This window comes from Myripristis murdjan, chromosome 19 (assembly GCF_902150065.1).
Source record: "Myripristis murdjan chromosome 19, fMyrMur1.1, whole genome shotgun sequence".
Classification (NCBI taxonomy): domain Eukaryota; kingdom Metazoa; phylum Chordata; class Actinopteri; order Holocentriformes; family Holocentridae; genus Myripristis; species Myripristis murdjan.
The window spans coordinates 22,951,548-22,965,258 of record NC_043998.1 but is presented as its reverse complement, the minus strand read 5'-3'; the positions used below and the strand labels follow the sequence as shown (position 1 = coordinate 22,965,258).

General features: G+C 45.5%; 1 protein-coding gene across 1 annotated transcript; it reads left to right on the top strand.

The window, feature by feature from the left end:
* The first annotated feature begins 7,916 nt into the window (after positions 1-7,916).
* sox9a (SRY-box transcription factor 9a) lies at positions 7,917-10,437 on the top strand. The gene is made up of 3 exons (XM_030077987.1): positions 7,917-8,765; positions 9,023-9,273; positions 9,578-10,437. Exons 1-3 carry the CDS (start codon positions 8,329-8,331, stop codon positions 10,393-10,395), a joined length of 1,506 nt encoding a protein of 501 aa, XP_029933847.1. The 5' UTR covers positions 7,917-8,328; the 3' UTR covers positions 10,396-10,437.
* Positions 10,438-13,711: the final 3,274 nt, after the last annotated feature.

Here is a 13,711-nt window from a genome sequence, read left to right as displayed (position 1 = left end):
GAAAGGGCTTGTGCATGTATTGTAATTTGCTGCATAACCTATAACATAACTGAAATTGCCAGACATTTTTTTTTATTAAGTGCTTTCTCACTGCCTAGATTAGCTCTATCCTGAGGAAGAATTCTTTTCTGTTTAAATTAGAGTGATACTTTTATTTTTATTGACACAAATAAATGTAGGTGAAAGTGAAGAAAATCCTGCAGCACTTCTTGCATACCTGTGTTTGACTTTGTGAGTCAAAAATTCACTCTTGCTTATAAATCTGATCAGATTTGTGTGTTTTAAGTGTATAATGCCCCTCCACCAACTGTGAAAAGTAACTTAGTACCTTTCAGCCAAGGGATCAAGTAAAGTAAGTAATTATTTTTAGGAGTAATTTGTTCAACCCTGCTCATGTTCAATAACTCGCAGATGGAGAGATATCTGTCTGTTATAATATACAAAGTTTGCATATCACAGAGTTTTCTGCAGTGCCAATGCAGAGGAGATGGAGGATAAACGCCTCTCGCTGGACCTCCACTGTGCGCCACATGCTTATAACTCGGCGGCAATTTTCTGTTTAACTCCACTGGATGCACTTCAGATTCAACCTGAAAAAAAAAAAAAAAAAAACAGGTCAAATTCTCAGTTCTCATAAAGGAGCCCTTTTTGATCTGGATGGTCGCGGTTAAAGCAGGATGAAGGAAGAGTTTTGGGGGGGTGAGGGAGGAGGAGGGGGTGGGTGGGGGGGTTAAGGGGAGGGAGGCGGGAGGGGGAGTCGCAGGAGCCAGCCAAAGCAATGAGACATCATCACTGTTTCATTAAGTGGGTTTCTTTCTGTGAGCGTGCTGACTGTGTGTGAGGAGCGCGGCAGGTTTTCTTCAGGGGAAAGCCCGCGCTCAAAACACCGAGGAGAGTCTGGACTGTTGTGCATTCAAGGTTTGGCTCAAGTAAAAAAACAAATTATGTTGAATAATAGTTTTAATGTTTAATCAAATCCTCAAAACCGACAGAAGAGCTATTCTTCATGAGATGCACAGCAAAATGCCACAATATCGCATATAAAGCCTGGAGATAATATATTATTTTATTTTTGTATTCTTTATTTAGCCAGGAAGGTCCCATTGAGATACGAGATCTCTTTGTGCACATGCTGGATATTATGTTATGTATTTGTTATATATGTTGTTTTGTTCTAGAAAAAAATGAATGACACAATCAAAAGTGGAAAAAAGTGAAAAGGCCATTGTGTCACTTTTTTTTTTTTTTTTTTTTTTTGCAGTGTGGAACATCTTTTGGTGTGATTCTGAGCGAGTGACTGCCTGATAATTATCATGGAAATCTATGTTTTGAGCACTTCTGCAGCGGCAGCGACACACCAGTGCACACATGCACACACACACACACACACATGCACACACACACGGAGGTCATTTGTAACAGATGAAGCTGCAGGTAGAGCCAATAATTACATCCATAACAGGACGATGACTGATGATTGTCATGTCACTCACCGCTTCTGCCAAGGAACGGATGACTGTCTGATTAAAGCATTGATCAGATCTAATGCACATTTATAAACTGGAGATTGTCCATAATTTTAATAAGATGATGCTCATGTCTTTTAATTCTCCCTGTCCTTTATCTTCCCCCTATTTCAGTCCCGTTTGTATTTCAAACTAGTGCATTTTCTGCTATTTTTCTACTCTTTATCAGGATTTATTGTATGTATGTTTTTACATGCTGCTATTTTTGCACGCATCTTTTGATTCTGCATCTTCTGCGTGTGGAAAGAGGTGCGCAACATTGTTCTGCGCATGTATTGCACGGTATACCAGGTACACCAAATAACAACCATAATGCACCGCAAGCACGACACGCTGTAAAGACGCCGAGCGGGACTCACCGCTACGGTTACAAAACACGAGAAACCCCGAGACACAGCGAGGAATAATTTTAGAGTCTGTCCTGCACAACCCCCCCACCCCCACCCCTCCTCTCTCTCTCTCTCTCTCTCTCGCACACCCCCACCCCGTCTCCAGTCCGCCTGCTGCACAATTCAATACGCTGTAAAAATGTGCTGCGTTATGGTTGGACCTCCTCCGTCGCTCAGACTAGCGTTTCGCTGTGTCAGAGGTTTTCTCCCTCGCCCGGCTCATGGGTGCTGCTCTCCGTCCAGGGAGGCGGGAGGGGAGGTGGTGGTGGTGTTGGTGGTGGTGGTGGGGGGGAAGGAGTTTTCCACTGGCACGAGCCACCCGCTGACAACTGCCATCCCCCCTCCACACACACACACACACACATGCATGCACTCTCCCAGATGTACACATTGCACTCACACACATGCACACACGTCCTCCCTCGCCTAAACCCAAACAACTGCTCAGCATTAAGGTGTGGATCTGTCATTAGTTAGCTTGGCCTGGCTGGGTGAGACCATTGTTATTGTTAAGGAGAGGGGTGTTTGCACAAGCCATATCTTTGGAGGGAAACGGTACTCCTCTGCGGCTTTTTCGACTCAGCTTGAGTGGATTGGGTTTCCTGCCCTTCTTCCAGCTCCTCGTGCAGCCTGCTATGATCAGCTAATGCACATATTTTAATCAGCGGCATGGGCTGCTGGGAAACTGGACCGGGGGGGGGGGGGTGTGAAGCAACCCGGGCTCTGTGCTGCTGGAACGGGACGGCCGCTGCAAAGATAGTTGATAAAATATGAAGATGGTGTGCTGGCGTATCGCTGGGCAGGGGAAACCGCAGAGCAGACAAAGCAGACTGCAGGGCTGATCTGATTGTACTCGCCTCGGTGGAAAAAATGTGAGAAACCTGCCACGCTGGTGCAGATCTTTTCAGTTAGCAACACACCGACGGCAATGTGAGCCAGATTTTCCGAAAGCTGAAAGTCGTGTCCATGTTTTCAGCAAAAATCGTTGCACTGTGATGAATAAATGTGGAGGAAAATGGGTTTAGTGCAGCTGAGGCCTGTGCAGAGCTGACCTTCAGTGACAGACCTACAGGGTGAAAAAGGAATCAAAAGAAAATGAATAAATGTCTCACAATATGGAATATGATTCACTAATAAGGTGGCTAACGCTAAATGAAGCCAAATAAAAATGGAAACAAGGAATTAAATTGAATTGAAAAGACTACTCAGAAATAAAAGAACTTTTTGTGACTTTTTAGTATTACTTTTCTTTCTTTTTTTTTTTACATTTGTACTGTGCATGCTTATATCTGAATGAAATATTTCAGAATAAATGACACTGTCTGAACAAACTAGACGGTGCTTTTACTTTGAAATGCAACGGCAAACAGGCCTGACGGTTGCCAACCGAGTGAAAGATCTTCCTTTTCATTCACCGTCTTTGGCTGTTGGTTTTTATAGGATGTGTCACTTGACCGGCTGAAGCCAAAAAGACAAGAAACAAGGGAAAATCTGATGTATAGGTGGACGGATATTGGTGAGTGGGACAGAAATAGAGAAGGCGGGCGGGCCAGCGGAGGAGACAGGCGGCGACAGCGGGGACAGTGATGGATGGCAGATAGAGGGTTCCTCTTTGGGAGTTGCCCCGGCTCTATTCTAAGTGTTGTTTAAACATCATGTGGAGCAGAATGACGTTTGGTCAACAGCCGCCCGGTGCCGAGACGCTCAGATCACAGTGGAGCAGACACACACACACACACACACACACACACGTGGGCTCGAGGCGGCGATAAATCACAGCTGAAGGGCAGCTCTCACCTAGCTGACGGCTGACGAGACGAGATGCTTCCCCCCGGGATCCGCCCGTGTCTCCACCGTTACCGTTTGTTTCCATGAAAACAACAACGGCACGCTCTCTTTTGTCTTTATTTGTTTGTAGTTGCTTTCGTAGTTTTTTCACCCCAATAAATCAGGCAAGACCATCATGGAAAAGATCGGTCGCCTCTCTCTCTGCGTCTGTGCTGCGTTTTCCTTCGTTCTCCGCGAGATCGGATTCGGCGAAAATCCGCGGTGTTGCTTTAACGAAACAGGAAGAGGGCGCTGTTCTTCCACAGGAAATGGAGCTAAAGCTTTCAGAGTTTCTGTCAGCTTCAGGGAGACAGAGAGATTAAGATTTAAAAAAAAAAAAAAAAAAAAAAACACCAACTGAACTGGCGGTGGGAGTCTAACCTGATGTTCTCATAATCTCCAAATAAAAATGGCCTATTTTAATATGATAGCGTGCATTTTGTAGTTAGGGCTTATGTAAAAAAAAAAAAAAAAAAAAAAAAAAAGGTGTATATCCAATCCAATCCAATCCACTTTATTTATATAGCACAATTTTAACAAACACAAGGTTTTCCAAAGTGCTGCACAGCAAGATAAAACACCACAAGATAACACAATAAAATAAGAAAAGATCAATTAAAATAAAATCAAATAAAGTAAAATAATAATAATAATAATAATAATAATAATAATAATAATAATAATAAATTAAAACAAAATAGGATTGAATAAATAAAATATATAAAAATATTAAAATAAAATAAAATAATAAAATAAAATAAAATAATAATACAATTATAATTTTAATAGAATAAAATAATGTAAAATGCACTGCCCGCACAGTATGAAAGAAAAAACATGCACACATAGAATCATAAATCCTACATGGTATCAAAAGCTAAAGAAAAGAAGTGGGTTTTGAGAAGGGTTTTAAAATGAGATGGTGAGGAAGCCCAAACAGAACCGGAGCCTTCAGGACCCGCTGAAGTCAAAACTAAAACACCGTCAGTGTGAGAAAGAGGCTCCCAGTCGTGTTGATTGTTTCATTTGTTTATGACAAGCACACCACAATGTTGCAATTAATCTGACAATGATATATTATCGTCATTATTGAAAAAGCCGTGTGCAGCAGCTTTAAAACAAAGTGTGTGTCGCAGCAAATCCGTGCACGCCGGCAGAACTGTGCTCCAATCAGCTGAACCTGAACTCCCGTGGGTGTGAAGGCGCAGAAAACCTGCAGCAGGAACCGGCAGGACTCCCAGAAGAAAAAGCAGAGCAAAGTTTAGCAGCTGCTTCCCACTGTTTGCTCACATTTTTTGCGCTGTAGCTCCAAGCGGAGATGAGAAGTTTCCCAAGGCCTCGCCCCGCCCGCCCGCCTGCCTGCCTGCCGCACCCACACCGGCTTTTGGTTATTCCCTGCAGCCCCGAAAAGACCACATAATGACTTTCTAATGCACTAAGTTTCATCCCACAAGAGCTCTGGAGGCCACAAGAAAGACGGGACTGCACACTGTGTTGCTGTTGCTGATCAAACATTTAAAAAAACTTGTTTGATGAGACTCGGCGGAGAAAGCCGAAGAAATTTTAGGGAGGAAAAGGCGCACATGTTGGCAAAAGTTGCAGAAGAAATACTCACTTTACAGAGTTGATGATGTTGAATTTCATTATCTAGAAGTTGTAAGGCTAGTATTTTTATTTATTTATTTATTTTTTTGGAGTCAAACTTGCCTGCGTGACATGAGGGGGAGGAGTATATTTAGGTGTGTTCGACCATATGTCGGTCTCCGATTTGTTTCCGTGCCAAGTTTTACACTTTGTTATTTTTTTGACAGGATGTCGCGTGGGCGTGGAGGTCGTATCTGCTGTCACTGCGTGTGTGTGCGTGTGTGTGCGTGTGTGTGTGTGTGCGTGTGTGTGCTGAAGGGCATTCGGAGTTTCAGGTGTGCAGATCTGCCAGGTGACAGCTGAGCAGGTGGCGTTCACTGCTGATATACAGGAAGGGGAAAAGGTCAGCAAAGTGTTCACGCATTGTTTCCTTCCCTACTTATTCTTCAAATTATTGTTCTCATGCTTATCGTCAGTGTTGCCTTTTTTGAAGCTAATTATTGGCATTATTGTCCTATTTTTAATCAACCTGTTTGTCTTCTGCTGCATTTTCCTCCTTTTCATGATTTTTTCCGTCTTCTTCTTCTTCTATTTTCTCCCTTGTCCTCCTCCTCCTCTTTGCCATCTTCCTCTCCCTTTACTCGCCCATCATCTTCCTCTTCTTCTCCCTTTTCCTCTGCTTTCCTCTTCTTCTCCTTTTCATGCTGTCTTCTCTACAAGTTCTCCTTCCTATTCAGTTCCTCCTCCCTCTCCTTGGTTCTTCCTCTTGTTCTGCTCAGTCTTTTTTTTTCTTCCAGTTCTCCTCCCTCTTCTGCTTTTTCTTCAGCTTCACCTTGTTCTTCCTCTTCGTTTGCCCCACAACTCCTCTCCTGTCGTCTTCATCTCCACAACCAGCTCCAGCTCCGTGTTTTCCACTCTCTCCTCTGCCCCTGTGACTCAGTGCGTTCATGCCTCTGTTGCTCTGAAAGCAAACACGGAGGTGTTTCGGTGGCCTGGTGGAACGGCGCGCAACGCAAACGCCGCCGCGGCGATGTCTCACAAGCCATTAACGCCGCGCCAAAACGCTCCTCTCTATTTGTGTTCAAAGCGAGTATCTTAAATAAGCATGGCTCGAGTAAATAAACATGGAGGGAAGCGAAAAGTTAAGCCTCAGTGTTTTGGAACCACAGGCCTAATTGGCCAGAAAAAGAGAGAGAAAGAGAGAGAGAGAGAGAGAGAAAGGGAGGTGGGGGTGAAGCACAGTGAAATTACCTTTACCTGACATCTGTGAGCTATTAAAAGCGACTTCAGGTAGCACATGTTGTCCACATTAGCCTGAACTGAGATTTACATTTCCACAACTTCACAAAGCATAATAAACAATCAGAGGGGCGTGTGCAGACGAGTTACCGTCGGCGACCGCTGCAGACCGGCCGGGGAGGCTCGCCGGGCTCGGCCGAGGGACGGACAAAAGCACCGTGTGTCCGTTTCAGAAGAATGAAAAGTACTTGAACACCAACTACATACTTGTAGATGTGTGAAAGGTGCACTAGTCTTAGAAAAAAGTGAGTAAAAATGCACATGAAGCTCTAAACCAGCTTTAAAATGACTGATAGCACAAAAAATAAACCACATTTCTTAAGTTTTAAAGGTCACAGGGGTTACTTGAGGCCTTTTTGTCGACCAAGTGAACATGACTTCACAGACTGCGGCCCGTGCATTTGAAGCCTCAAATGACTGTTTTTCCAATATTGATATAAAGTGGGAGCACTTATAAAACAGAGAGCTGCCCATATTGGAAATTTATGGGGGACATTTGGTGAAAAGAGAGGCTGGCGTGTAAACGCAGCCGTCAGCACAGGACATGAAACCGCCATTCACTGGATTACTGCTCTGTTGTTGGGAAGGAGATGAAGAGATACAAATCAGAAGCCGATGTTTGACAGCAACTGTTGCTCTGCAGCTCGCCCCGACTCTCCGGGCTCTCAGCGAGAAGAGGAGGGGGAGAGCAGTGCAAAATGAGTTCCTAGACTGCTGTCTCCCCCTATTGACGAGACTGCGTAACTGTAGGCTGGAGCAAAGTTACCAAAGATGTCAAGACAGACATGAACATTTGAAAAAGAGGAGTAAAGAAAAACTTTATGTCAGTTTAAGATGCAAAAAGTTGTGTATTAGATAGTTTCATGAGTGTTTAGGATATTTAGGTTTTTTATGTCATTTCACACTCCTTGTTCTTTTTGTAATTCATCTTTTTTCCCCTTCATCATGATCAAGAAAACATTGCATGAGAGTTTAAAGTTGTTTTTGCATGTTGAATGGAACTCACAGCCTCCAACATGTCTATAGGAAAATCCTGCATGAAGAAAAACACAGCATAAAGTCGTATACTAGTCGATGGTGTGTGTGTGTGTGTGTGTGTGTGTGTGTGTGTGTGTGTGTGTGCGTGCGTGTGTGTGTGTGTGCGTGTGTGTGTGCGTGCGCGCGAGCTAAGCTGTGTAGGAGGGGAAAATGAGGCACGTTGGCGTCACAGGCCCTCAGCCAATCACGCAGCAGGTGACGCTTTATAAAGGCTGCATGCAAAACGGCTCGCAGTTCAAAGCACTCACGCGTTCTGGGGATTCTACTTGGGAACTAGAAAGGAGCACTTTACTGTTTCATCCAAAAAGAGCTGAGAGCAAAACTCTGAACGGCTGTTTTTGTCTCTTTTTTTTTTCTTTCTTTTCAAACGTGGAGCCGCTTGCAGAACACACACATTTCCCCCTCGGAGTCTGTCAGAAGCTCATGCGTAAAAGCACTCGCTCTCCAAAGGGGCTTTACGCACGGCTGGCTAAATCTCCTCGCCGGAGCAGAGAATCACTTTCGCTGTTTTTCTGATTTTTTTTTTTTTCTCCTTCTTTCAGTTGAAAGACTTTGAGCAGCGTCTCCTGGCAAGTCAACCGCACATTTAGAGGCTTTTTCTCCCCGCAGAGCGCACAACTATCTTGCCCTTTTCACGCGTAATTTGGCACCAACCCGTTTTTCGTATGAATCTCCTCGACCCCTACCTGAAGATGACGGAGGAACAAGACAAGTGTCTCTCTGACGCCCCAAGCCCGAGCATGTCCGAGGACTCTGCGGGCTCTCCGTGCCCGTCCGGCTCGGGCTCCGACACCGAGAACACCCGGCCGTCGGAGAACGGCTTGCTCAGGGCGGACGGAGCGCTGGGAGACTTCAAGAAGGACGAGGACGATAAGTTTCCCGTTTGCATCCGCGAGGCGGTGTCCCAGGTGCTCAAGGGCTACGACTGGACCCTCGTGCCCATGCCGGTGCGCGTTAACGGATCTAGTAAGAACAAACCTCACGTCAAGAGGCCGATGAACGCCTTCATGGTTTGGGCTCAGGCTGCGCGGAGGAAGCTGGCGGATCAATACCCGCATCTCCACAACGCGGAGCTGAGCAAAACACTGGGCAAGCTCTGGAGGTAAGTCTGGTTTCTCTGCTTTTCAGCTTTTACGCACTGGTTTGGATTGTGATATATGAGGATTCCTACTTGTTTTTAGTTTCACTCCGCTTTTTAGAGTGCACTTTCTGCTTTAAACGCCACTGGCTGCAGGAATTTGATTATCTGCTGACTTCATGACTTTTTCTTTTGGAATAGTGCGCTGAAGTTACGCACTGCTGTTAATGCCAAGTTTTCCAACCAGCGCTCAGTCCGTTGACGCTTCCTTTTACGCGCAGACTTCTCAACGAGGGCGAGAAGCGGCCGTTCGTGGAGGAGGCCGAGCGGCTCCGCGTGCAGCACAAGAAGGACCATCCGGACTACAAGTACCAGCCGCGGCGGAGGAAGTCGGTGAAGAACGGGCAGAGCGAGGCGGAGGACGGCAGCGAGCAGACGCACATCTCCCCCAACGCCATCTTCAAAGCTCTCCAGCAGGCGGACTCTCCAGCCTCCAGCATGGGAGAGGTGCACTCTCCCGGAGAGCACTCAGGTGGGCATAGAGCGCAGGAGGGAGGGGGGGGTGGGCTAAGGAGGAGTGATTTTCCCTCTCTCTCTCTCTCTCTCTCTCTCTCTCTCTCTCTCTCTTGCTTAAATCATGTCTTCAAATTCAGACAAAAAAGAAAAATGCATCTTTTTGTTAACGTTTGTGCTTTGTAGCTCATTCAGGAACCCCAAAATGTTTTTTTTTTTTACATTTTCATAATTTCTGTTGGTTTGCATGAACAGCACAATCCTTGCAGTGTAGTGAAGAAACATGATCTAATCAGTCATCTCTTCTTCTCTTCTCCTCTTAGGCTCCCAGGGTCCTCCCACCCCACCCACCACACCGAAGACAGATGTCACCTCTGGCAAAATGGACCTAAAGCGTGAAGGTGGCATCCGCCCACTTCCAGACGGCCCCAGCGGGCGCCAGCTCAACATCGACTTCCGTGACGTGGACATCGGCGAGCTGAGCAGCGACGTCATCTCCCACATCGAGACGTTCGACGTGAATGAGTTTGACCAGTACCTCCCGCCGAACGGGCACCCGGGCGCCGGCAGCGGGCCCGGCGGCGCCACGCCAGTCACCTACACCGGCAGCTACAGCATCAGCAGCGGCGCGGCGGTCAGCCCGCAGGCAGGGGGCGCCACCGGCTGGATGGCTAAGGGCCAGAACCAGAACCAGAGCCAGCCGGGACAGCAGCAGCACACCCTGACCACCCTGGGGAGCGGTGGCGGCGGTGGCTCGGAGGCGGGCCAGGCACAGCAGAGGACCCACATCAAGACGGAGCAGCTGAGCCCGAGCCACTACAGCGAGCAGCAGGGCTCGCCGCAGCACGTCGCCTACGGCTCCTTCAGCCTGCAGCACTACAGCCCCTCCTCCTACCCCTCCATCTCCAGGGCGCAGTACGACTACTCCGACCACCAGGGCGGCACCGCGGCCTCCTACTACAGCCACGCAGGGGCGGGGCAGGGCTCGGGGCTCTACTCTACCTTCAGCTACATGGGCAGCCCCGGGCAGAGGCCGATGTACACGCCCATCGCCGACAACTCGGGGGTGCCCTCCATCCCCCAAAGCAGCCCGCAGCACTGGGAGCAGGCTCCGGTTTACACCCAGCTCACCAGACCCTGAGGGCCGCCGGGGTGCACGTGCAAAAACAACAAAAAAAAAAACTCAATCAAACCCTAACAGTGACGTGTACAGCCACACAGATTCAAGTACATACACACATGCATGCATGAGAACACACACACACACACACACACACACACACACATACACTCTCTCATGTACACACACTTTACTGCAGGGAGAGGATTTGGCCATATCGTTCCACCAAAACTGCTCCCTGAGTCGACCGACACTTGAATTGGAAGAACAAAGAGCGAGAGGAGGAGAGCTGGACTTGTGATTGGCTCACGTCGTGCCTTTATTGTATGACAGAAACTATATATATATAAATATATTTTTAGAGAGATGAACAGACGTTAGAAGATCCTCTGTGAGGACTTATCGATTGTTGATATTTCAGTAGGTACTGTGTATGTCTCAATGTTTTTTTTTTTGTTTGTTTTTTATTTCTTACGCTGGCAGTTTATAACCCATTGGGGTGGGTGGGGAGGGAAAGGGGGGATGAGGTGGGGTGGGGCGGGTGGGGTAATTAATTATTTGTACTTGTAGATATAATAATAATAAAAAAAGCTTTATATTTTACCCAGTTCAGCAGCTAACCACTCATGGTAGTGCAGTATCTGGTCTAAATTCTCTTTTTGTACAAGGATTGTCTTTTTTATGGTTTTGCTTACCCTGTTTTTTTTTTGTTTTTTTTTGCAATGTTCTGTGCCATTTGACAAATATGGTTTGTATTTATGCTGTTGAAGATTATTTTCAAGTATGTGTCATGATCATTGGAAAGCGATTAGGCAATAGAGAGAGAGAAGACAAGAGAAAAGAAGAGAAGAGAGAGAGACTTGGTTTCATAATGCTGTGCTGTCCTGATGGGGGGAGACTGCAGCCCTTTCCACCAGCCGTGCCTTGGATTTTACATTTGTGTGAGTGTGTGTGTGTGTGTGTGTGTGTGTGTGTGTGTGTGTGTGTGTGTGTGTGTGTGTGGCGGCCACAGCTGAGATTACACTTACCGTCTGACAGCGTGTGTTTGACAGCCACAGGAAGTCACCTTTGACCCCTGCAGTCTCCCGCCACGCTGGTGTCCTGTAACCCTCCACGTCTCACCCCGATTTGAAATCTTTAATTTATTTATTAGCTTTAATTTTATTTCAAAGTAATTATTTTTTGCGTACTATTCTTATAACTAATGAGTTCTCCTTTTTTAAAAAAAAAAAAAATGTAGACAGCATATAATTTTTTTTTTTTTTTTTTTTAATTTCCAGCCCAGGGGGTACGTAGACAAAATGGTACACGCTGTAATAATCGTCTTTTGTTTTATTTATCTTACGTAAATGTCTATTTTAATTGCATATTTGTCTTTTTTTTTGAGGGGGGTGGGTGTGGGAGGGGCTATCTAGCGAAATGTGTACGGATTATTTGTTATTTGTGAATTTTCCTTTGATTTTTAAACTATGGCTGAAAGAACTGGAAAAAAAAAAGAGTTGTTATCTCAGTTACAAGGTTTTTTTTTTTGCAGTTTTTCTGTTTGGCTTTTTTTGTTTGTGCTTTCAGCAGACGTTACCATCACCGTTCCTTCCTGCTCTGAAACGTCCGTTTCCTTCGTCTGAATATCAAAAGTACTGATGTTTCCAGTACTCTTGCCATTTATTTGTACTGTCTTCAAAGAATCTTTTGTATATGTATTTGCAATAAAAGAGAAAATGCTATCGGAAAAAAAAAAAAAAATAAAGTTTGTCGGCTGCTTTTTCCGCAGACACTGATCCCCCCGATGGAAACTTCAACACGCCGTTGACTTTGGAAATGTTAAGATATGCAAAATCACCCCCCCTCTCCGCAACACACACACACACACACACACACCCCTCTCATCTCGCCCTGAAAAAAAGAGATTGTGCTTCTCATTTAAAATGTGCTTCACATGCGAGCATCGGTGAAAGAGTTAAGAGGCGAGTGCCAAAAAAACAGGACTGGAGTTTGTTTTCCCAGAAGCCTTGTTTTTTCTTCCCCCCTGCTTTTATTTTCTCCTTCTCCTTTCTCTTGTCAGCTGGTAGCAGCGGGGGGCTGCGAGGCTCTGGAGGATCTGGGGAGGGAAAACAGGAGGGAAGGGAGGAGGGGAGGGGAGGGGAGGGGGGCTCAATATAGCAGGAGCCGTAAAACTGAAAATAACCAGAATTTATTTCAATTGCTGATTCTTGGGGGAGAACCGGGGGGGTTGAGGGTCCTGCTTAACGGGAAATCTTTTCAGGGGACAAAAACAAAAAACAACAAAACAACAGAAAATCACAGACTTGAACATTTCTGCATTTTCACATCAAGATTGTGATTTTTTTTTTATGTTTTAACCAAAGAAAATGACCACCCTCGCTCTAATTGAAGTCTTTCCCAAACAGCTCTCGAGACCGTTTATTACTTCCTGAGAAGCTGCCATTTTGGAAATACAACGTTATCGCCGCAAAGCGTGATATATAATATAGTCTGTCTGGGTGGAAGGGGCTGGAAACATGAGAAAGGGGAATGGGTAGGTGGCTCAAGTCTGATTTATTAGTCAGTTTGTATCCAATAACAACTAATAAAGAGGAGGAAACCAAAACGATTAAAAACTGGACTTGTGTCTGCAGAAGTCCCAAAAGGTGTGAAAATAACTAAAAAAATGCAACCGTGAGCTCTGAGGTGAAACAGCCACACCTCACGACATGTTTGTCATCAGTTACTCAAAGAAACCGTAAGCCAGCCAGCATGGCCGTGATTCACCGCTGCAGTCATCTCATCCAAAGAGTGGACCAGAGGAATGTGCTGTCAGAAATTTAAAAAAAAAAAAAAAAAGGAGCATGCTTGTACCTTTATTTTCTGGGGATGTGACCGGTTCAGGAGAAATCCCACATGAAAGCCGAGGAGGCAACACACAACAAGTTACACATCGAAAGGAGTGAGAAATTATAAAAAAAAAAAAAAAAAAAAATGACAGATTATCCTCATTTTAGACCGCAGATCTGAGGTGTTTAGGCGTAAAAGCGGTAAAAGTCAAATAAAAAACGAGGTGGTCGACTTCTTAAAGTGAGTAAAGCCTCCTTCACGGTGTGATGATGCACAAAGATACACATTTTACCTGCTTTCCCTGATGTACCGGAGATTGCAGGAACAAGAGAGGATGCTGTGCGAAAAGCTCCTAATCCCAATTTTGCTCATTCCATGTTCTGACTTAATCTCAAGGACTGCATGCTCCTCTGCAGGTTGAGAAAGCTCCATCACCCTTTGGTTTATGAAGGACCTTTCAATGCAACTGTATTCATCCCAAGGGGCAATTTGACATAAACAGAGA

Coding starts and splice junctions, on each gene's coding strand:
- sox9a (XM_030077987.1), top strand. CDS start 8,329: ATGAATCTCCTCGACCCCTACCTGAAGATGACGGAGGAACAAGACAAG. Junction 8,766..9,022: donor ACACTGGGCAAGCTCTGGAG/GTAAGTCTGGTT, acceptor TTTTACGCGCAG/ACTTCTCAACGAGGGCGAGA. Junction 9,274..9,577: donor CTCTCCCGGAGAGCACTCAG/GTGGGCATAGAG, acceptor TTCTCCTCTTAG/GCTCCCAGGGTCCTCCCACC.